Source organism: Anticarsia gemmatalis, chromosome 14 (genome assembly GCF_050436995.1).
Source record: "Anticarsia gemmatalis isolate Benzon Research Colony breed Stoneville strain chromosome 14, ilAntGemm2 primary, whole genome shotgun sequence".
NCBI classification, from domain to species: Eukaryota; Metazoa; Arthropoda; class Insecta; order Lepidoptera; family Erebidae; genus Anticarsia; species Anticarsia gemmatalis.
Window position 1 is genome coordinate 9,260,318 of NC_134758.1, and position 24,808 is coordinate 9,285,125.

At 33.3% G+C, this 24,808-nt stretch overlaps 1 protein-coding gene across 2 annotated transcripts in view; it reads left to right on the top strand.

Annotated features, from left to right (window-relative positions):
• cue (Low-density lipoprotein receptor repeat domain-containing protein cueball) overlaps nucleotides 1–23,162 on the top strand; it is a 37,305-nt gene extending 14,143 nt beyond the window's left edge. The window contains exons 2-8 of one of the 2 annotated variants that reach the window (XM_076122946.1): nucleotides 13,813–14,197; nucleotides 14,378–14,992; nucleotides 15,164–15,358; nucleotides 15,648–15,893; nucleotides 16,837–16,945; nucleotides 18,398–18,455; nucleotides 19,418–23,162. In XM_076122946.1, coding sequence (XP_075979061.1) covers nucleotides 13,813–14,197; nucleotides 14,378–14,992; nucleotides 15,164–15,358; nucleotides 15,648–15,893; nucleotides 16,837–16,945; nucleotides 18,398–18,442 — 1,595 coding nt within the window. In that variant the 3' untranslated portion in view covers nucleotides 18,443–18,455; nucleotides 19,418–23,162. The remainder of the gene's footprint in view (nucleotides 1–13,812; nucleotides 14,198–14,377; nucleotides 14,993–15,163; nucleotides 15,359–15,647; nucleotides 15,894–16,836; nucleotides 16,946–18,397; nucleotides 18,456–19,417) is intronic. The other variant, XM_076122945.1, reaches the window with a different exon arrangement.
• The last annotated feature ends 1,646 nt before the right edge of the window (nucleotides 23,163–24,808 follow it).

The window sequence follows — 24,808 nt, forward strand, 5'->3', positions numbered from 1 at the left end:
GTTAAGGTGGGTCTGAAAAAGCCAAAAGCGATCGGTTGGTAGCCGAGCATAATCAACTTTTAGAAGCGTGCTCATTGAACGCTCGTATGTCAGTCCATCCACACTAGGTACACCGAGTTTTGGTCACTGGTCGCTCATAGCCAGTTGTGCTCACCGGTCGGTAAACGATCAATGGGTTAACCAACCGTTGGCGCGGTCATTCTATAGATGGGTGACCGCATAGTGGTATTTCAACTGAGCGTCTCCGTGCTTCGGAGGGCACGTAAAAAGTCGGTCCCGGTTGTTGTCAATTAAGATAACAGTCGTTAAGCCATGTCAAAGGCCTTTCGGGCGGCTTGAACAACTTTGACATTAGGTTGACCACTAACCATACGATAGATAGATAGATAGCGTGGAACCATTTTTAGGTACCTATGAAATATTTAAGACGTACTTTCAACCATGTGACTTTTATATCTGTTTACTTGATTTTGTTTAAATAATGACAAGTGTTTTCGACATAATCAAATTAATACGACACGTGTTAATTCACGTGGTCTGCGTTTTTCCGTGTCATTAAACAGGTCACATTTACCTTATATTCGTTACCGTTATGGAATAAAAAGTGACTTAATAAATACCTTTTGCTAGTAACTGTGTTATCTAGTACCTATCCCCGTAATAGAATATAACGTTAGCCGTGTAAGTCAATCAGGGTTAATAGCATTATAACAGTAGAGGAGTTTTCAGTATCTATAACGTTTTCAGAATCGATATAGTAGCTTCAAAGGTTAGATACCTTCTCCATACTAAATTGATGATTTTTGTAAATAAATGTTTCTGGTTTCTGAGGGTTTTAATAAAACCATAACATATTTATTCTCATACGTAGTTACAAAAAATCACGCCTCGATCCTATGGGAGTAGGCAGAGACCAAAGAACTATACTTACAACTAAAGAAACGACCATATTTGGGTAATCTAATTACATACTTTAATATTCAAGTTTATTAACTTTATTGTACTACTACAGACTAATTAAAAATCAGGTTTTTATAATAACTAGTGTATATTATTATATTGACATTCAATAACTCGTTTATTGATTCGTGTCGTATCCGATGTAAAACGGATCTTGTTTTTTATACGCATGTTTTATATTTGTATTTACACGGAACATGTATGTCATTACACGTATAACTTGATGTTATCTTTGATTCAGATGGCAAAAAGAGGCAAAAAAAATTACACTTTTTTTTATAACATCACACCTGTTTTTTTAAACTTGAAGGTGCAGACAGCTTTGGTGAGACACCGTCTTCACTCTTTTGATGTCTATAATGTTGGTCCTCGTATGATGGTGATAACATGATTACATGATATAGAAGGGAACCCCTATTTCTTTAGTAGCCAATATAATGCCAATTGTACCAAAAATATTTTGCTAAACTCAGACTTTGTAATCATATTGGAATAGTAATTTGCAGTAACATATGTCCACCGAACCACAGAGACACTTGAAAATTATTGAATTTATCATAATATATTTAAAAAAATATCGAATAAAATATCGTGTAGTTTTTTTCATGTATCCAGGAAAACAAGGTATTCTGCGGTTAGGGGGAAACAGCCGTAATAACGTGCCTTTGTTGTCAAAAACACCCAATGTAACAATCATTACTACTGTGGGGTTGACCGTACAGCGATGTAGTATCACATATCTTATTTGACAACTAGTGTATGTCGAATTGATGGTCACTATTCAGTACATTGCTGCTTTGGCGTAACGTGTTAATCACAATAATCTGAAGGAGAAAGCAATGTACAGGACAGTGGCTTTCAAATAGTTGTCAACTGTATTCGTAGTAGATAGGAATCGATCTCAAACATTCGAATGAATCAGTATTTCTGTAGTCTGCCGAGTTCCAACACGTACTTTAAAGCCGTTCTAATTGGACTGTCAGGAATCGATTGTAGCTTGCAAACAAACGTGCGCGGAGGAGTTCACGAATTTAATTCTGAGGTGGGATAGTTGTTTTGAGTTTATTTTATGTTCCCGAGCCCCCTCATTGATTATTTTGTAAATATATTTAATGTAAAGACACGCCATTTTTACTGTATGTTTATATGATTCTGGTGATGGGATACTTACAACTTTAAATTTATTTTCATATTTTCTAGGAAGGACGTAGTTCAGAGTTCAATTTAATTTCATACTATGCCTCTTTGGGTACCTATCTGAAGAAGAAAATAATTTACGTTAGCTTATCCTGGAAAAATTATGACTATGTGCGCGCTTCCAGATTTTATGTCAATATGTTTTAACCTTTAAGTAGAGTACTTGAAGTAGAGACACTACTTATAGTGCCCCTACTTCCAATCTTTCACTTGGATGGCGGTACAACTCTTTTGTAACAACACAATCAACACTGAAGTCAGAAATGATCGACAATAAGCTTTCGATTTTTATTGGTTACATCTGCCCCTATGAAAAACACTTGGTACATTTGGATATTTCCCAAACCTTGGACATTTCCAAAACAAACAAAAGTTTAGGTACCTTAGTAAGGTACCGTACTATGTACTGAATAACAATCAACCACTTATCTCTTGTATCGTAATCCTGAGTTTGTTTTAGTGCGGAATTTTTAATGTAACACGACTAGAGTATACTTACACGGGTTTCCTCGCGTTATCGGCTTATCTATGGTTTTATGTCTCAACTGATTGATTGTGGGAGACGTGACTCTACACCTGTTACCTATTTAACTGGATCAAACTTCTAGAACAAAGCTTTATTGACACATTTGAAACTTGCCTTAAAAATTGTATTGTCTGTAGTTATGTTTTGGTTCCCTCATATTGAGTTTGAAGTGCTTCTTCACCATAATGAAAAAGTTTAAATTGTATCGTTGCGATCAGATAAGCTAATATAATATTGGTATTATTTAGCCAATGTGGTATTCAGGTATCAGGGTAGCGCTAATCCTACCCCATTAAAAAAATAATAATTACAATTGGAGATTTTTTACAGCAGAATACTTGTAAATAATAATAGTTTTCCTATTGCATAAGTAAGAGTATTTAAAATTATAGGTGTTAATATTATATGCAAGCGAAGAGGATAAATTCTTAATACCTATACCTAAACTTGGAATTAACTGAATTTTCCTTCAATTTCTAGTAACTTTATACTCAGAAATATGTATAGTGACTATGTTTACTATTACTATGTAAATAAATGCAAAATTTATATCACGTATTATTTATATGAGATGTACTTACTAACAAGTGGACTTTTTGTTAAAAAAAAACAATTTAATAGTCTGTTCTGGTTAAAATCTTTGCAATATATTATGTACTAGCTGACCCGCGCAACTTCGCTTGCGTCACCTAAGAGAATTGGTAAAAATGTTCCCCGTTTTTATAACATTTTTCGTTGCTACTCCGCTCCTAATGACCGTAGCGTGATGTTATATAGCCTATAACCTTCCTCGATAAATAGGCTATCTAACACTGAAAGAATTTTTCAAATCGGACCAGTAGTTCCTGAGATTAGCGCGTTCAAACAAACAAACAAACAAACAATCAAACAAACAAACTCTTCAGCTTTATAATATTATTATATATTATATATTATATATTATATTATATTATATATTATATTATATTATATTATTATTATTATTAGTATAGATTTATCGATGTAACGAAGTTTCAGTGATAAAGTCTACATTTCTCGATGTTGTTGATTTTATCTTTTTTTTAGAACTGAAACTCACCTACTTTTCTAAATGATTGATAGTCCTGATAAAATACTCGTTTCAAATTCCAGGTATGAGTAATTTGAAAGCGTGGTATCATATCATTACAAGATACTTTTATCTACGTTGCGTATTTTTGGCATTTATTTTACACAATGATGTAAACTTATATTTTTATCGAAAGCCGATAAACATTGTACATTTCGCGGAATTATACACTACATTAACTTGATTCTCTACTACTATCGACTACTGACAACCGACTGGCTGTCGAGAAATTCTGCACGAAAATCTGGTTAGCGCCTCTAGCGGGCTCCGTAAGAACTACTTTGACAGTTAGTATATTTTAAATGTCAAACTCTCGATACTTGACACTTAACAGTACCGACTGTAGGGAATTGCGTTTCAGATTGCATTTAAAATGTGAGATATCACTCCCCGTTAACTTTGACCCAGTTTTCCAAATATAGGTCAATCCTATTCATTGATTCGTACATAAAGAAACATCAATTGCAGATTGATGAGAGAGAAATGTTATTTTATTATCGCGTGTATCGTTTTCCACATAAACTTAAGTATGGGGCTAAAAAGCAGTAAATATAGTTATTTATTAGGAATACTTTTGTCAAACGAATATACGTCAAACACGACATTTGAAAGTACCTTACATTCGTCACTGTATGAAAAGAAGGCGGTTGTCACATAAGTCATTCGATTCCACGGATAATACCTATTTGACGTTTTGACAAATAATGAATGGAGATCAGTCAAAATGGCGAATTTATCTGTCGATTCAAGTCCTCTATCAAAAGAGGAATTCAGAAAAAGTTAACATATCTTTTCAGTGAGGGCATGCAAAGTCCCCAACCGCAAAAAACGAATGTGGTGGCCTCAAGGCCTAACCCCTCTCTTGTTCGGGAAGAGTCGCGGGTTAAAAAAAATCAATAGAATGGAAGTTATTTAAAAACAATTGATGTAGGTACCTAGTCGTGGTGTTTCCCATGTCCGCTTTAAAACGAAACGTAAAACGTCAATGGTTTTCAATGAATCACAATGCAAATATAGATCTCTAAGAACAGGTATTTTTATATTATGTACTTAACTAGTTCCGTGACATAAATTATAAGTACTATTATTACTTAACTATGACATACTTGATGCTGTATTTGATTGGTATTCTGCTTTAAGTCTGTTATACATAATATATATTTATCTGAGGATACAGTCCTTTTCTGTACTTGCAGTTGGGCGCCAGTAAGATCTAACCACGAATTGGACCAACAAAAAAAAAAAAAAATTATGGTTGGTTGAAACCGGAGATACGTGTAGTATTTTAGAGTTTATTATAAGCCTATGTATTAACTGTATTTTATCAGTAACATGCCAGTACCTATCTACAAATTATTTTTTATAGTATGAATTATTATTACATAGGTTTTTTTATTTACTTATCAAAAGGGTTTTACATTAAAGAAATATTGGGAGGATTAAATAAAAAATCGTTTTTAAAGAAAATCTGCTGTTCTACCAGATTCTTGAAACTATTCAGGTAGGTATTGATATCTATCTCACTGAGCAATCGTAATAAATTAAACCTCTTGCTACGTAGAATCGTATCTGGCATTTTTATTCTTATGTCCACGAAGACTTGCCAATAATCCTGTTCTTGAAATATACCTAACGTTTTACTGACGTAGAATATTTTGATTCATGTATGCATTGTTGGAATGTCATTGAAAAGTAAACAATATAACAATTAAAAAACAATTTATAATACAATAAATTAAAATTTTAATGTTCGGTTTTTTCTCTTAAGTAATTTTGCAAGCAAGCTTCGTCATTTTACTATTCTGTATTCATATATTTTTTATGCCATTTCTTTAATTGCGTATACCTTTTATTTTTTCCAGTCTAAATAAGGTATAATAGTTTTCCAGATTTTACACAGATAATAATAGCCTTTGATAACGTTATTAATGAAATAATGAGTAACATTCATTTTAAGACCTCATAGGAATATATTTTCTATAAGCCAGCGCAAACAAGAGCATTTGAGAAACAGTAATAGGTTATTTTAAACACTAGGACCAAATATCAATAGTTAAGAAAATAGCAATATTATATTGTACATTTCCTTGTGTATAATTAACAAATATCGCGGCAGACGATTAACACGTATCCATTACGTCTTTATTTATTCAGATGTTATACATGAATTGATTACGTAGATCCATTTGTTTTAATTTATTGTTTAGTCATCTTTCATTTCACATTGTGAGAAAGAAAACTCTCACATGAAAGCTTGTTTGTTGATTTTAAGATAATAAATTAAACGAGGAATTAAATATGTCGTATTGATATCTTTACAGTCGGAACAATCGAGTCTCAAAAGTATGACATTTAAAATGTACTTAAAAATTATTCTTATGGCACCCGCTAGAGGCGCTGATCATATTTTCACACAAAATAATTCAAAAGCGAGCTGGTTGTCGGCAATCGATAGTAGTAGAGAATCGTGGTACTGCTGTTTTACAAATAAATGTCTTTAAAATACTGAATAACTAATCAAAGCTTACCCGACGCTTATTAGTGAGACAGATTGTAAGCAAAATCACTCTTCGAATAAAAAAGCGGCCAATCGTATTGACACTTGACGAAGAGTATGATGACGATGAAAGAGTAAACGAGCTCAGCGCTTTCGTGCTTGTTTTTTTAACTAATTATCCCACTGTATGGCAAAGGTCATGCATTCATACAAATGTATGTGACCCAGAGAAAATACGCTAAGTACGCCTGACCAACATAGAGTGAAAGTATTGGAAAAATACGGATAAATTAAATAGCTTTTGCGCTGTCAGTTTGATGTCCACTTTAGATACCAACTTTAATTGGCACTTTGCTCGATAAAACCTAAGTTACTGAGAAAAGAAAAATAATGTTTTACACAATTATTTTATATTGGAAATTGTCTATTTTTTTCCTGAAAGAATTGCATATAAGCATGTTAAAATTTTTTTTAGTTCGCCTGGTAAATAGCGAAAAATGTACCATATTTTTTTTATTATGCCCGTTTTTGTTTTTGTACATAATTAAATAATTACGGTGGAATATTAGTTTGTTGTTTGTTGGCATGGTAAGCCCTCACTCTGTAACTGCTAGTAACTTAATGCTTTTTAACTAAGTCACTTTTTATCGCAATTTTAATGAAAAATAAATTTGTTACCTTAATTTACAGACTGACACACTAATAAGAATTACTGTTTTTTACCTCGGAAAAATACCTATCGGGAATATTATTTCAGAATGTTAATTTAGACGTAAAATACGACAAACATAGGTAGTTTCTTATCTCGGCTTCGTGGACGTTGTATAGTTTAAATCTGTTTTATCCTTCCTGGAATAAATTCCTACTCATTTTAAATAACGGCGTTTAGCCACGAGTAGAATTACTTTTGACGAAGTAGTTAGTATGGATAAATAGGTAGAAATAAAAATGTTCGGGTATAAAGCCTCTTTGTTCAATACATAAATAACTGCCTTATCAAAATTAAATTAAGATATTATCTTACTTATGTAAGAGGAGGTTTTATTCGTGACTCTTTATGTGTAGTAATAAATTCTTGGAATCAACTCTAAGCACTTCCTTGATTGATTGTTTACATTGATTTATAAATATTGACTGTTATCAGTGGCGGGTCCGTATGTTGAAATGAGACATCTTATCTTATAAACTAAACTTGAAAGAAACCTTTTGTTGGACGAAATTTTGGTAAATTAGATTACATGAAAACTCTTTTGACCTGTATTAGTTCATATCTTGACTAAAACCTTTATTAAGTCTTTTGCTAATAAAACAATTTAGTTAATTAAGTAATGTAGCCAATCTACGTAGTTGGTGGCTAGTTATAAAGTCGTAGTATAGAATAAATAATAGTCCCAGGTAATAGGCACAGACAATTCACCTGCCTATTTCATTGAATAGACTTAGTTCACATTAAAAAATATTGATGTATGACTCAATTTCCATTTGAATCAGGACGGTCTGTATTAAAAATATGTTTATAATGTCTCCTTTTCAAAAGCTTTTTGATAAATAAAAACAGGAAAATTACTACTGTATATTAACTTTAAAGTAATTTTACAATCACTGCGTATTGTTTGTTGATCAATAGCATTATTTAAATTAGTATTACGTACATACATAAAATCACGCCTTCTTCACATAGGAGTAGGCAGAATCTAGAGAATGCCACTTAGTAAATTGGTATTTTCATACAAAAAGTGCGATTGAAAATATGACAGAGTGTTAAGAGTATTTGAAGCTGACTCTACCGACGTCACGACGAAGTTCACACAATTACCGCTATTGTTCCCTGTGTTACATTATTGTAGTGAAAATGTACCTGATTATGTACATTTTTATCAAGCATTAGTACAATTTGATAAAAGATCTGCTATCAAGGCACGTTGCGCATTCTACGCATTAAAAATGCAAAGTTTATCGAAGTAGAGGAACCGTGAAAATATGTACGCAGATAATAGATAACAAAATGTATAATGAAAATGGGAATAGCAAACAAAAACCTTACTGTTTTGGAGATATTTTAACTATTTAAAGGTTATCCTTTGCATTAAGGGGTTAGTACTTAGTTAAGCGATCTTTACAGAGGCTTGTTTACAAATAGGAGATAGGAGAGAGGGTGCCGTGCTTCAAAGAAAATTTTACAGATCGATTCTCGTTATTGTTGTTTAGCCAGCAATCCGTCAAACCCGAGTTCATCTTCATATTTTGTATCTACTAAGCAAGTTAGTTCATCTGTGCTAATTATCGTAAAATATTGTTGTTCTTTCTATTATTGGCTTCAAATCTTTATCACTACCTACCTAGCCATATAATATATTTAAAAATAATAAACAGTTCTTAATAACTAACAGCATCTACATAGTTTTCTTCCCACGCGGGAATCAGTGCAAAATTTCAAACCGTTGTTTCAGGGTTGCCATTCATACTTCGCAAAAATTCGTTCTGCCTTGACACAAGTTGCCGTACAGATTACCCTGATTCTGTGGCCGTGATATCGTTTTTTAACTTCGCCAATTTTCGGCCACTCATTTGGAATGAACTGCATCACGTATATGCTCATAATTACGTAGAGCTGCCACTACAATCTGCACTCAACAGCTTCGTATTGTGATAGGTCGTATTTATATATTACGGCAAAATCGTATACGTTTTTTGTGTGGCATTGCTCGCTTGACATTGAGGAGTGTTTAAAAAAACTACTCTCTTTAGACGTGACAAGTTTATTGAAAGACGAAATGTTTTAGCGCGTTGCGATCCCTAATGGCGCTAAAACTAGATTTTATTTTACATTTTCTTGTACTATTTCTGTTTGAGAAACCTGTACATTGATATTTTTACACCGCCGCGACATCATCACTTTTAAGCATTAAATTCAAATACAAAAACAACGGGTTTTATTATTTGCACGTGAATAGTTTGTAGAAGTATAAATATTTAAATAAAGCTATGTTAGCGGCAGCCCCGGTGACATGTGACGTCACTATTAACATGCGCGCGCGCCGCTGTCGTACTCATAAGTTCACACAATTACCGCTATTGTTCCCTGTGCCTGGAGAAAATTCTAGTAAACCGATCATATTGCATAACAACTTACGATTGTTTTCTTCCTTATCACGTAGACACATGAAAAAATTTACATCCAATCCCGTTTAGCTACTTATAGGTCGTAATTCAGCGTCGTTTCTGATTACTATTTTCAGGAACTCCTAGATATCTTTCAAGCGAGAAGGACGATTGTTTAAAATTAAATCCGTTCAGTTAATTCCTAGTAATTTAACCTTTTGGTTACTGAGAAACTAAACTGCTAATTTGTCCATTGACATTGACCGACGATGTCTGCAAAGATGACGTTTTTTCGGATTAGTCGGAACTTATTAATATTCAATGGTCTTTCAATAATCTTACTTCCTCTGACGCAGTTTTCATACTATTGAGAAAAAAGTGTAAAAAATAGAGCAAGTCTATAAACTTCTCGTTAATGGACTTGCGTCAGAGGTGTTCGAGACTTATTTTTTTGCTAACCAGTTATTTTGCGTTGCCTGTTAAACAGTTCATTCACTTATTTCCCAAGAGATACAAATCAACGTGTACAATTAAACGTAGATTATAACTATTATAAGTAAGTACTTTGGTTGTTTGATAAAGTGTGGTTGCGAAGCCACTTTTTTGACTATCTCATAAGTTGATATGTATCATCTCCATCTGTGTTATAAACTACGTACTCACTTGAACTTAATACGAATCATCCTGGATTTAAGAAGTAAGGCAAGAGGAGGTATATTGGTAAAGCCCTTCCATGGGAAAACATAATTGTTTTGCTTTTATATGTGGGTACTCAATATTTTCAGTAAGTATGTATACTCAAAAGATCTTACTGCTATTGACGTCAAAAATTGTCTCACAAACATAAGTGAGGCGATCAAAAGAAAATTACCTCTGTAATTTGCAAGATGTTTACGTAAATCTCTCCTTAGATTTGTCAAAAGTATCTCGGTTACGTGATCTTAATACATATAATGACACCACTTACAGACAATTTGCATCCTATCAGTACTGTACCTACATACTGATCCTATTAATGCTATCTATAGCAGTTTTACCATTCGTATATAATTTTCGGCTAGCTTGTCATATGAAATTTACAGATCTTTTTATACATTTAGGTCCAGTTCACATATTATAAATGCGTCACATAACCTACTATATGAAAACATCTTACAAAATTCCATATAAGCAAGCTACTTGTAGCGCGATTCCCTACTCGATACTGCCAAGAGTATCGAGAGTTTGACACTCGAAATGTACTGCAAAAGTTACAAATTTCCTACAGCATCAGCTAGAGACGCTGATCAAATTTTCCTATAAACTTCCTCAATAGATCTCTCTATCTATATATATTATCTCTATATATTGCCGGTAGTCGATAGTGGTAGAGAATAGCGCTGCAGGTATGTTTGCAAAAATTTAATTTTCATTGTTTTATCAACTTTTGTTTTTCGTTCGTACTGTTTATTTTGATTTATTTTTTATTGTTGTTAGATTCGTATCAATACCATTGAATAGATATCTGTTTATTATTTATGACCACATTCTGCATGCTTGCCGTTTATTTAAAATGGACAATACTTATTTATTTATTTGATAATTTGATACAAAAGGTTTTGTATCAAATTTGAGTTTGTCAAGCACGACAGGCTATCATCACATCTGAAAGAAATTCACAGTTAGTTTTATGTAGGTTTTAAATCGACAAGAATACGCAAAACTTTTTTTTCTTTGTTTAACTTTTTAAGCCCTTTCCGACTTCAAGTTACCTATATAGTTTTCAAACCATAGATGTACGTTTTTAATATTTTTGAAACTGTTAACTTAATAATTATCGCAACGAACTATTGTATGACCGGGTTGACCGGTGACCCCGATCGTTAAGATTCGCGAACATAATATCCGTCGTCATGAACTTGATAACAAATCAATTGGCTCACGGCTAATTAACGTGACTGAAAAACTAAATAACACATTTTACATGACGCCGTTTTTAGGGTTTGTTTTCCGTGCCCAAAGGGTAAAATTACTGGGACTTCTCTGCCTGTCTGTCTGTCAGCAGGCTGTATCACATGAACCGTTTTTTCTATGAGTGTACCAGAACCGTTGTTTCAGTGATAGTACCTAACCTTCAGTTAGAAAGTCATTAAATCATTTTTCTTCTTATCGTATGGTTAGTGGTCAACCTAGTGTCAAAGTTGTTCAAGCCGCCCGAAGTAAAATCATTTATAACCATTAACCTAAAGAATAACCAAAGATTTGCCTTAATTATCAAACCTTATAAAAACCGCAAAAACGCCCGCCTCATCGCTAAAGTCATATAAAAAGGCAATGTGACATGTTGACACTACTGAAATAGTAGCATTCATTACACTAAGTATGAAAGTAAGTTCGAATTTACAAAGATATTTCTTTGTATAAATGACTAAATATTTTATAAGTACCTGTTGTTTTCAGGATTTCATTGTTATAAAGTGTAAAATAAACATTTAGCTTTGTTTGCTGAGAATTTCCTAAAATAAATTACAGCAATGAATATGTAGTAGAATTTAATTTGTGTTAGTTGGGTATTCTTCTTTTGGAACTCATTACTATCCCACTTTTGGGCAAAGGTTTCTTCCTGAACGACAGAGGGGTTGGGCCTTGAGTCCACCACGCTGGCCAAGTGCCGGTTGCGGACTTTGTATGGGTTCAAGAATTGTATTAAACAAGTTTTAGGCATACTAGATTTCATCACTTTATTATTTCTAAACACACATAACTTGGAAAGTAATAAATAAACATAAAACAATAAACATTATACATTACTCTGATTTCTGCCTTGATAATGCACTGTAATTTATTTTTATACACGTAATCTAACAATGCAGACAGCTGTAGCGACTTAACCAGTATCTTATAATATAAATCCACGTACACAATATCATAATTAGGTTATAATAATAAGTGACGTGGAACATCTAGAACATTACTCTTATCTTTTGCAACGTCATGAAGAATCACGAGACTTCATTGAAATGTATCCAAAATTACAAATATCTGGCTGTCTAGTGTCAACCCACTCGCGGCAAAAACTATTTGAAAAAATGTTTGTGTAACCTAGTCTCTATAATTAGATACCATTTAATTTTACACGTGGACATATTTCTGAAAGCTTAGTGAACGTAACAATAGCTCTAATATGTCAACGATCTATAAATCGCGTAGTATAATGGCGATTTTTCCTTTGTTAGTTCCACACTATAAGTCTGTCACGGTGATTAAGTACTGTAAAATCCTAAAAGGTATATCTCGTAATCTGAAAAACCCTATTCGATAATGGCTAAAAATCACGTAACTCAATTTTAGCACTTAAAACCACAAAAGCAGAACGTTTTTCCTATTGATACATTTTATTAGTATAGGAAAAAGCCTAAACTACTTACAGCTTCTACAATGTAGCAATATTTACAAACACAAATGACGCATTGCCTGTAACATCAGTGATAATTACATAGCCTCCCGTATCCATGGCAACGCACAAACAAGTGCAGAAACTCTTCTGTGAGTCACGCGACTTCTCTAGAGCAAATACAACTCGTGCGCATAAGATTTGCTTATAGCTTGCTTAATGATAGCTTTTTCATGTCAGTTTGTGCCTTAAAGTTGGTATAGACCGATGTTCCAATGGTTAATGTAACCTGTTAAAGTCAGTCTACATAAGAGGAGCCTATGCTCGGTTTCCTAAATCGTAGAACTATCTTTACATTGCGAGCGTTACTGCAGTCAAAACGGACAAATAAAGGACTTGCAGCGAACGTGCGTCGTAATATTTAATGCTTGCTAATTAATATTATACTCCACTTCGGAATCAGTTCCCACCTGAACAGTACAACAAAAACAGCACTAGATAGTACTATGTTTACGAGCGCGGGGTGAAGTCGGGATAGAGGGGAAACCGTATCACCAATAAACATTCAGTACACAAATTACATAAGATGTAACTAACCTCCGCAAGTGGATGTTTTGTTGTCACGAGATGAAAGCCGCTGCAACTCTGCCAACTATGCCAGTGTTGGCACTTGCATTCATAATATTACACAACCGTTTTTTACTTATAATTCAATTTGAGATGATTTTCAATTTACTGATTCGAAAGGCGAGACAAAATATAGTGGTTAAATAATTACTAGTTGCGATTTCTTTTTGACTTGTCGCTGTTGAACATAGTAGACTGCACTTAGGTGTCTTATATTCAGTATTATAGATAAATACCTAGTCGTAATCGACTGTCTAACTACACTACTGTTATGTACAAAACTGTCCCTTTGGCAAGTATCGATTCAGCGATAATTTTCTTCTACCTATAAATCTTTAAGTAAACCGTGACCCTTGTAATTATACTAGTTGGGATTTCTTTCTCTTCATTATCAATAATTTCTTATTGTTCGTTTGTTACAGATGTGGCGATCACAGTAGGAGATAAACTAGAATTTTACAATGGTAACAGTAAGACATTAGGGGAAGGCGTGCTTCTGCCAGACAGTGAGCTCTCGCCACTGACATACGATGGTGTACACAACAAGTTGTTTTTCGCCGCTAAAAAAGACACCATCACTTCGATATACAGCTATGATTTAGAAACTAAAGAACGTGTACTACTAGTCACTAGAACGGAGGATGAGAAAATACTCGGTTTCGCTTACGATCCAGTTGATGAAGTTCTCTTCTGGACTTCCACGGATAAGAACATTTATTGGGTCTCCAACAATGGATCCAATGGTATCTTTAAAAATCTAACGTCCAATGAAATACCTAGTGGTATTGCCGTGGACAGCTGTAGAAGGTATGTGTGAAACAGCATTTATAATTTTTTCTTTCCAAATTTTTCTGATGGTGTGTGTCACTTCTTTTGAAATTTTTAATTCGAAAACTTGAATGTAAACGGACTAAAAAGTAGATTCAAAACGGATCATTTGTATGTACGATTGACAGACAGCCATAATTAATTTATTCCAAATTGCAGGTACATTTATTGGATCAACAGCAACAACATGAAGCCTTCGATAAACAGGGCCCGCTTTGACGGAACTGAGAGTCAAGCAATTGTGGAAACAAACATGTATATACCAGTCAGTATCGCGATCGATCAGCAAACAAACAAGATATACTGGACCGACGACAAGCAAGGCATGCACTACTCTATAGACATGGCAAATCTTGATGGGCAAAACAGTACCTCACTAATCCACGGTTCAGACAAGCAGGAACCAATAGCATTGACCGTATCAAACGATTCTATCTACTGGATGGATAAGTACCACGATGTTATTTGGAGACTGTCAAAGAAAAATAAGGCGGCACCCGAAGAGTATATAAAGTTCACCAATCAGAAAGGTTTCGGTATTGTAGCTAACTACCGAATTGAAGATCAAATCAGAGGTCAAGAAGAGTGCGAACCGGTGAGAAGACTATTGAGGAGTAATTCTGTTCCAAAAGATTCGATGACTGAAGCGTCTGCAAACGCGTCGTGTAATTGTTCACCCGACCATATTACTGAGAGAATCGCTTCCACAGTTTGTCTTAACTATTGTTTACACGGAGGCTGTACTGTTACTCTCGAGGACACGCCAAAATGCAGGTAAACCTAGTTCATAAGATCACTTACTATTTTAGCAACTTAAAGTTCAGCACATGTTTCTTTAGAATGTTTTCTTCATCACCAAACAAGGAATAAGTCGTAATTTTAATTTAATGCAATTTCTGAAGCAAGAATTTCACAGCTTAGCTAATTCGTTTAATTTCTTTTCAGTTGTGATCCTGGTTACGCAGGAGTCCGATGTGAGATAGCTGTCTGCGCTGGTCATTGTTTAAACAACGGATCTTGTTGGTTCAATGAGAGGAATGAACCTATCTGCGAATGCCATAAAGAGTTTGAAGGGTTAAGATGTGAAACGCGGAAAGTTATCCCAATAATTTCCAATGAGACTACAGCTCCTGCTTGCAAGTACGTATATAGTGAATTGCTTATTAAAGAATAAAGGTTCCAAATAACGAGTTGAGCTTGGTAGCAAAACTGCAAAATACCCAAGAACCAGAGTGGATCGTCGACTTGAGAAAACCTCGCAGACCCTTAATAAATACCTAGTATTTTATAATGATAGTCACAGTTCTTAGTATAAGCAATTAATGCTTGGCCGAGACCAAATAGCATGAGTCTAACTAGTTATCATTGTAGATATACTAGAATGTTGTGTACCTATTCTAGATTGGTCTAATTCATTTTATCATTACAGTTGCACAGAAACCCAAAAAGCAATTGCAGCCCCTCCCTTAGCCACCGCTCCAGAGAATGGTACACAATTTGAAGACAATCCAGAGGCTTTTAAACAGAACGTTGATGATATCATCGCAACGTGTAGTGGAGGGTGGGACCCAGTGAGGGACCCTGTTATAATGGCTTTGGGAGTCCTGGTCGGTGTGCTGTGTCTGTTCTGTGGACTGCTTGTCACTAAGGTGCTACAGCTGAAGAGACGACCAAGGTATGTATGGTTTAAATATGGGGTTAAAAGTACGTAAGGCGGGGATATGACGAAGTGTTGGTAAATGGCCTTTCGAATAATCAACCGTTGATAATGATGGCGATCAAAGAAATATGTGTCATAAGAGCCGGAGTAATCTACTTACAAATAACTGACATACCTCTTGACACTTATTGTTCTATAACACTAATAAATAAAAGGATTTAAAAATAAGTATGTCGTAATCGTCGGGAAATTTATTAAGACTAGGATTTTTAATACCCAAATAATCCATTCTAATACCAAACTCAGTTAGACTGATCAAAAGGTTTAGAAACATAGCCACGGTTTATATTCAAGGTTTGGCGCATTTAAAGGGATTAAATTAAATTGTTGCACACGCATGGATTATTAATTAACTTCGGTATTATGATATTAAGAACATTTAATAATTTTGACCAATCAAAACATTACGTGTGCAAAACAGTGTGCAGTGTTTTAATATTGAACATTTTATTACGAAATTAAGCTGACACTTTTAAAATCTTAGTTATAAATCATATTTTATAGATACATAATCCTAAAATATGACTATAATACTGGTCATTTGATTTAAATCCCTTCAATAAATGATCATATTTTTTCAAGATATTTCAAAATTTCGCAATCCTCTTGATAGAAAAGTTCTAGACTGACTATATGAATTTTAACAAGCATAATATATTCTACAGTTGACTTCCTTGTGACCTTAATTATAATAGGCCTATGAGCTAGTCCTAAGTCCAAAAAAATAGCTATTAGAGAAAAAGCATTTTTTCACGGTATAATGTGGTATCATAAAGATTTTGTAGGGGTCGTAGCAGGTGGTTCTTTAGTCTCCGGTTACCACTATGGGGATAATGCGTGATTTGTATTTGCTATCAATCTGTAAGGATTCTTTAATAAAATAAACATTCTATTTCAGAATAAAGAAGCGTATTATAGTGAACAAGAACGTGACGCCGATGACGGCAAGGCCTGACCAGTGCGAGATCACCATAGAGAATTGCTGTAACATGAACATCTGTGAAACTGTAAGTACCAAAAATATTTTACAAAAAAACTATTTTTTACAGTCCTCAATAGTGCCCCAATGTTGTGCAAATGTGCAATCTCCCGAATGGCACTAATTAATTCATAATCAAAAGAACTTTAGACAAAGTCGGCTTTATGTTTAGGGCAGGCTTTTCGAAATATCTTTGACTTTTGGAAATAATTTTGACGCTTAAGCAAAATTGTTGTCCCATAATCAAACTCTCCCGTGACATTTTATTTTTAATTTTATAATTTTTAAATACGTGTTAATGACTATGACTTTAAAATGTTTATTAAGTTTCAATATTTTTTATTTAACGTAGCCAACGTCATACAAATATATTTACATAATTTTGCCGGAATTACATACAAACTATACCAATTGCTCAAATAGATAGCATTAACGGCAGTCGAGTCAATAAAACTTTGTCATGTATCATTGTTGACACACTTTCCTTTATTGTTACAACGCGAACAAGTCGCGTGGCATAGACACTAATCAACTGTCAAACTTCCCGCGTTTATTTCCCAGTTCAGTTTTCAAACAATCGTTAATCGCCTAAAGCCTTTTGTCCCTAATTTTGTAAACTTGTCGATTGCAGTTCGTGGCAGTTTCTGTTTGGCAAAAGTTTTAAATATTTGAAACACGAAATGTCAAACTATTTTCTAGCAAAGAAATATTTACACTATTGAAATAAATTACATTTAAGTTACTCGTGAGAGTTAACTGTTTTAAACAAAACATATTACCTGCGGCGTAGGGCGAAATGCCTGCATTATTGGTTCCGATTTCAATCATGCATGCTTGTGAGTGTTTTCAAAAATGAATGTTTCGAAATTTTGGTCATGTAATGTAAATGTAATTCTTATCTTATTTTACATGGTTTGTTTAGTAGAAACTTGGTAGAAATGTGACACTCTTACCCCACTTATCAAAATTAATTCTACACTCAACACATTATTTGTTAGTTATGTGTTTTTGGTCTGTCTGCACGTGTGTTTTGTATTGCACCTACAACAAATAAAAGTAGCTTTCTTCACACGGCTCTAAATTAATCATCTGCCCTTATAAGAAAACTATTATGCAAATAGATTGAGACGGAGGTAATAGATACCACGTTACTGCCTGGGTGGTCCATTCTCTAGTGTATGCATGCAGTTTACTTGCCAAGTTAAAAAAAAACACAAAAAAGTTTTAATTCTGTAGAAAACTTACTAGATTTACAAGTCGAAAATTTGTTTTAAAAGCATGTACCCAAAAAAGTGAACCACGATTTCCTGATCATTGTTTTAATGATGATTTTATGTAGCTCTGTGAGCAAAAAAGTACTTTAAAAAGTCTATCTGCAAGAAAATATTGCAGAACAACGTATAATCAAAATCGCTATATTACTAGATCCTTATAATATATTTCAAGGCGTTATATAACGAGCCATACACTTTCCATACAGGATGACAATGCTAGCAAGTCGTCAGCCATGAGCTTGGGCATTTGAGCCGTCTAATAAGGTTTCATTTTGTCTTACCTTAGCTTACGGCCCGCATGCTATGGGTACGCACGCTTACTAACTATTAACCTATATTTAATAAACTTATTAATAAATGCACGTGGGTGCATTGGGAAAAGGGTTTTTTAATACTTATGTGTGTGTAGTCCTTCGTTGATACACTATAATTCTATTATTATAACACTGTAATTTGGTTTTCAATTTCGGTCAGTGTGTTTTGATTTACAGTCAACAAAATATTTCTGTTGCCTGTGTCTTTTTAAAATAATTTTGTGATTGCTTCTTCTGGTACACTTACATCGAATTTAAAATTACTACTTGGGTAAAAACATAAATCTATTTTTAATTTATCTTTCCATTGTTTTCTCGTAATACATGCTGCTTCAAAGTGCATTGTAAACAGTTTCTCATTAAAATTTTAATGAGCAACATTTACAGAAAATGTATTTTTGACTTTACCTGAGATATTTTGATGGATTTTTGTTAGACAATAATAAAATGTTAATGAAATTGAAAACGTTTAACACGAGACTAAATTGCACGCATGTAATTGGACATTTACATTTTCGCATGAAGTTCTAACAAATTATACGACACGGGGTGATTTGGTACTAAAATTTGCACGAATTTTATTGACATTGTACATAGGCAACTATAATTATGACACTGTACCTATTACAGACTACATTTAGAAATACATAAGTACTTCGTTACCATAATTAAAATGGTATGGGTTACGTAATAGATATACATTTTATGATATAGTTTACACGTACAATTTATTATACTTACATAGGTTTGTATAGCAGAAAGGGGCTTTCGGTTATTCAGGTCTAACTTAATGTTATTTTATAAGTATCAGTATACGAAAATACTTAGCATGGAATTTTAAAAAACGAGATAATCATGGCTTTTTAAAAAATCTAATTAGATTAATAAAAAAACGTTTTTTTTTTGTTGCAGCCATGTTTCGAGCCGCGGTCAACGATAAGACCAACTCTCCTAGACTGTAAGCCAGGGAAGGAAGAAAAGAAAAACTTAATCTCGAACATGGAATATCCAGACGACTACTAAACTGCCGCTATAAACTTCTGTGTGACGTACAATACTTTGGATTTACAACTAAGGCACAATATCGATAAGGAATCATTCGATATTACTATTTAAAATGTAAAGCACTCTTGCTGTGAAAAATGTACGATAATTTTGATCATGTAAACTGCCAAAGCGAAGTGTATCATTTTATATTGTGCTGTTTAACTAAAATCACTATTTCTTTGTAGTTATGCAGAATTGAAACGCTGCCAAACTGCATTTTTTGCACGTGTACGCATGTACGCTGTTTGTATGTCCAGCGCGCCACATCGACGTTTCATAACCATTACTAGAATCATTTTTCGTAATGAAACATTTTGTCGTAACAGAATAACTGATTGTGCCCAAGTTATACTTAAACAAATGTACCTTAATAGGTATCCAAAGCGAATATTCTTTATAATATTGTGCCAAAGGTTTACATATTGTGATATTTGATTAAGGAGTGCGTTAAGACTCGAGTAAACGATTACATTAATCTTTACACGATGTCAAAGGGCTGTGTATGGTTGCTAAAATCTGAGTGCGAGAGAAACTAGATTTTAGGTGTTATTAATTTATTTGGGCTATAGAGGGATCAGGCATATCGTGAATACGTAAACCTTGGTAATCTCACTACAATTCTCATGCTCTGGTGACTTTTTACTTTTTTACATTCACATGGTGCCTTTTTCAAATAGTGCTTTAACTTACGATGTAACCGACATATCGATGTTTTTGGTTTGTTGCAAGCTCACCAAAGCATGCCAATTTTAGTGACGATTCCATATTGATGAACGTTTGAGTATATTTTTATCGTTTATTTCATTTGTTTTGAAATGCCGAAACTATTTCTTTAAAAAAAATCTATTTTTTCTTGATTCTTTCTTTTTATTATAAATCTTTTCTTATTTTTTAGTAAATTTTGTGCCAAAGTGCTTATGTTTCATATAAAATTTGGTTGCTTCCCTATAGATTATTTTATACAAGGTGTTACCAGTAGTGAATAACGTGAAATGGTCTCGATCCAAAATAATGTAGCATTTATAAAAAATAGTGTACTGGTGTACAGATTTTGTTATTAATATTTAAATTACTGTTACCAAATTTATAAAATAACTATATTGTTATTTAATAATAATATTATTTTTTGATCATTTTCGACATGTCATTATATTAATTTCATTGAAAATTATCAAAAGAAAATAATAGTGAAATGGGTGATTACATGAACAGACATATTATTTATTGAATTATCTTATTCCGTTTCTGTGTTCAAATCATTGTCATCTAAATATAGCTTGTAGTGAAATGTGTTCTTCCATAAACAGAAAATACTATAAAGACTTGTACAATGTACTTTATAAAGAATTATATAAAAATTATGGGCGAATTGGTTTTGCTTAGAGATGGACCTTAGTCTAATTTAACGAGCACTTATTAAAATAACTATATAGGAAAATAATAATTTTGTAACGTGAGTGCTATCACTAAGCTAAATACAGAATAACATGTTCACTGTATGAGGTTGTTCATTTAGTTTGTAATCGTTGAGCAAATGTAACTGGCTGTTTGAAATACCTTTACTGAAGGCCTTCTACGACACAGACGAGCAATTTTAAAGGCCTTAAGAACCTTCGATGTGATCAAACAAAATATCAATCTTTATGAGACATAAATTACTAGTAAAATCAAAGTCCATTTAGATTATAGTTGATGCAAAATTGCAAGTCAATTTGATCATATTAACGAAAATACGCATTCCTATTTGAACACCACCGTTTGATCATTTCGTTGGTTCTAAAGAAATATGTGTTGCTTCATTAGAAGCTTAAAATATTTCTATTTTGTCAGCTGTTTTTCTTTATGTTGTATCAAAAGCGGTGCCTCACGTCTCGACTTGCCTTCATCCGGACTACTGACTCGACCTTTTTTAAATTTTGATATTGGACCCCGCATTGTATAAATATATTAGGTCGGGGAAAAAGTCTTTTCCCATTATAGTAAGTATGAACTTGTAATATAATCTAATCTCAACACAAAAAGGCTTGATATTTGGGTACCTCACGAGCTCACTGAAGGAAACCTAATGAACCGTGTATTTCATTTGTGATTCTTGAAGCCAAAGAGATTTTATTACAAGTTCATACATACTATAATGCGAAAAGACTTTTTCCCCGACCTAATATTTATACGATTAATGTTAGTGAGTCGATGTCAGCAGTCCGGTTATAAGCGCTTCAAAACGTTCTAAACTTAGTAACCGATGTTACAGTTTGGATTAGAATAAGATTTTGCGTTCCTATAGGTAATTCTAAAGTATATTTATCGAAGTACCTCAATATAACACAAAATTAATCAATTATTTATAGAATAACTTCGTGCAGTTATAAGTTAGTCCTATTAAACGGTTTTTTGGTTGTATCTTGTTGTGATTGTTATTTAGTTTTGACGAAATTTTTGTAGAATCTCAAATAGCTTATGTACACTTCACAAATAAAAAAATATTTTATACTTTGACATACTTGCAATACTTAATTATTTGTACTTATTCTGTTTGACTGTACTTAAAACTACTTATTGAATTACTTAAAACCTTTTGTGCTACAACAAACTTTTCTATTATTTCGGCCTATATTGGTGGTACTTAGCTAAGTAATTAGACAATTTAGAACTTACTTTAGTAATTAGTTTAGTCGTGGATTGATAATATCCACATCAGAAATGTGATATTATTGAGTCTTTGTATAAGCCTACGTTAGTTATATTGTGATTAATAGTAATGTTAGGAATAAAAAGAGCTTGCATAAACAACTTTGTTTCATTGAAATAAACCCCTTTATTGCTTGAACCGTTTATTTCATATTAACTAAGAACATAAAATATGATGAACTAGTTATCACAATCGTATGAATACTTCTTTGGATGAATGTAAATAAATCTCTTGTATTTGAAATATGCTCCCGTAGACATAGTATGGACATAAGACACCTTTAGAACACTTCGGAAAGACACTATGCAGTTGTTTCACTACACAATAGCCACCTTTACACACACACTCTATCGCACATTTTTAGGAGCGTACAGAATTATGCGCGGGAAAGAAACGCGCGGCGCGTAGGCTTTCCTTTACACACGCCATTGTTGTTTCATGCGCGTTAGAGTGAATGCGTAAAGGGGGGCTAATATACACACAACATGTAAGTAAAATGTGGAATATTAAACATAAAAAATCATAAATTATTATAATTATGATCAGTTACGAATTCTATCATATTATTATAAAGTAAACAATATTATTTAGTCCGAACAAAAAAAATATGCTTAAAGCATTCCTAAACTAAACCCGGCATTGAACTAAAACCTAAGAACATATAATTCGTGTGCACATTCACAGATAATTGTGTCCCTTATTACCTATTATATGAACTGTCTTACTTATAAACGTCGTGTAAACTCAGATTAGATATAAGGTACCTGCGGGTATTAAAGCCTGTCGGGTAATAAGGCCTAAATAACAAAAAACGTACGAAATACAGTAGTAGACGATCAAGATTACAGTCACACAAGCTCAGAGCGTATACGAGTCGCTGCAAAGTGGCGGACACACTCTTGCCTCTCTCCCCCCGGAAATGTCATCGAAATCATTCAGAAGTGCGGTTCAGCAGCACGAATTATAAAAATTGACTCCAGTAAAACGTAAGTTGTTTAGAAAATATCATATTTACAAACCTGTATTGACTGTCCGCTTATTAATTAACGTATGCTTGTCCTTAGATTACCGTTTTAAGAGACTTGTAGTTATAAAAATTATATTATTATTCTTTTCTGTAAATAGGTGGTTGGCGGATATTAAGGCCTATAAAATTTTACAATAGGCCTTATTATACTCCTATTTTTTTAACTGCTATATAAGTAGGAGCGTGTTTTTAAAATGTTTGTTAGTGGGTAGTATATAAATACGTAGTTTATATTTTCAATTTATTTATTATTGTTTTCAGTGCTTACAGTCACGATGCCTCCCAAACGAGCATTGTAGTCAGAAGGCGATCTGACAAAAATAAATCACAAAAAAAAAAAATCGGTACGGTCATGCCTGCAAAGAAGATAGAATGGATGATGCAATGAGGCAATGTTCGCGATGCTTCAAGTGGTACCACGAAGAATGTGTCGGTTTGACTGCAGAATATACTGATGATTTTCAATGTCCTGATGGATGCGAATAAGGACAATTTATTTAATTTATTAAGACTACTATGCTTTCTATTGCCTTATGTTAATGATTATTGATGTCAAGAATACTAATTTACTTAGTTTAAGTTGATTTTTGAATAGTTTATAGTATAGGCCTTTTTACCTTACCCTATTATAATAAGGCCTAAAGACAGCGTTTTTTTAAAAGTGTTATAACGTTTTAGTTTTAAGCTTTAGAAGCTATTTTTTGTTTAAACTCGGTAGTAATATAAGTACATGACTGATTATTATAAAAACTGGTTGATTATATTGGATATTCTTCATTTTATTACAAATCTCCCTTAGCTAGGCCTTAATACCCGCGGGTACCTTACAGCGATTTGTCTTTTGCACATAAATACAGTTTCAATATTGCTTGAAAGTGACAAATTACTAATCAGTGGCGCGATTCTCTAAAGTCGGTACAAACGACTATCGACAGTTTGACGTTTCAAATGTCCTAAAAATTGGCAACCGTCAAGCTTTTGAAGATATAAAATAAAAAGCGCCTCCAGCGGACGACGTAGAAACAATTTTCGCAGTATATTTTAAATGTCAAACTCGATGGTTTCTAGCGGCGGTGATTAGATTTTCATACAAATTTATCGATAGCTAGACTGTAGTCAGTAGAGAGAATCGCGCGATTGAGCTTACGCGACGTTTATATGTACAGTAAATGACAATACAATAATATGGCAATACACAAATAGTTTATTTTTAATGTATTATTTTGTGCTTATATAATTTTAAAACATAGGTACATTTTATTGTAAAATACAACACAACAATCAATTATATTATTAAAATATAATAACTTCGAGCAAAGTGAATTTAATTATACACGTTTACAACAATTTTGCACAAGACTTCATTATAATTATGCGGCCATTGATACACGAGTACTTAAGGATTAATATCTAATTCTTAAGAACAATTTATTATTTATTTACCATAATAAGGTATAGGTGACGCCAAACAATTTGAAGAATTTCTATTGACTCTTACACGCAACGCAAACCAGCGAAAATTCGCCGAAAATACTGAGAA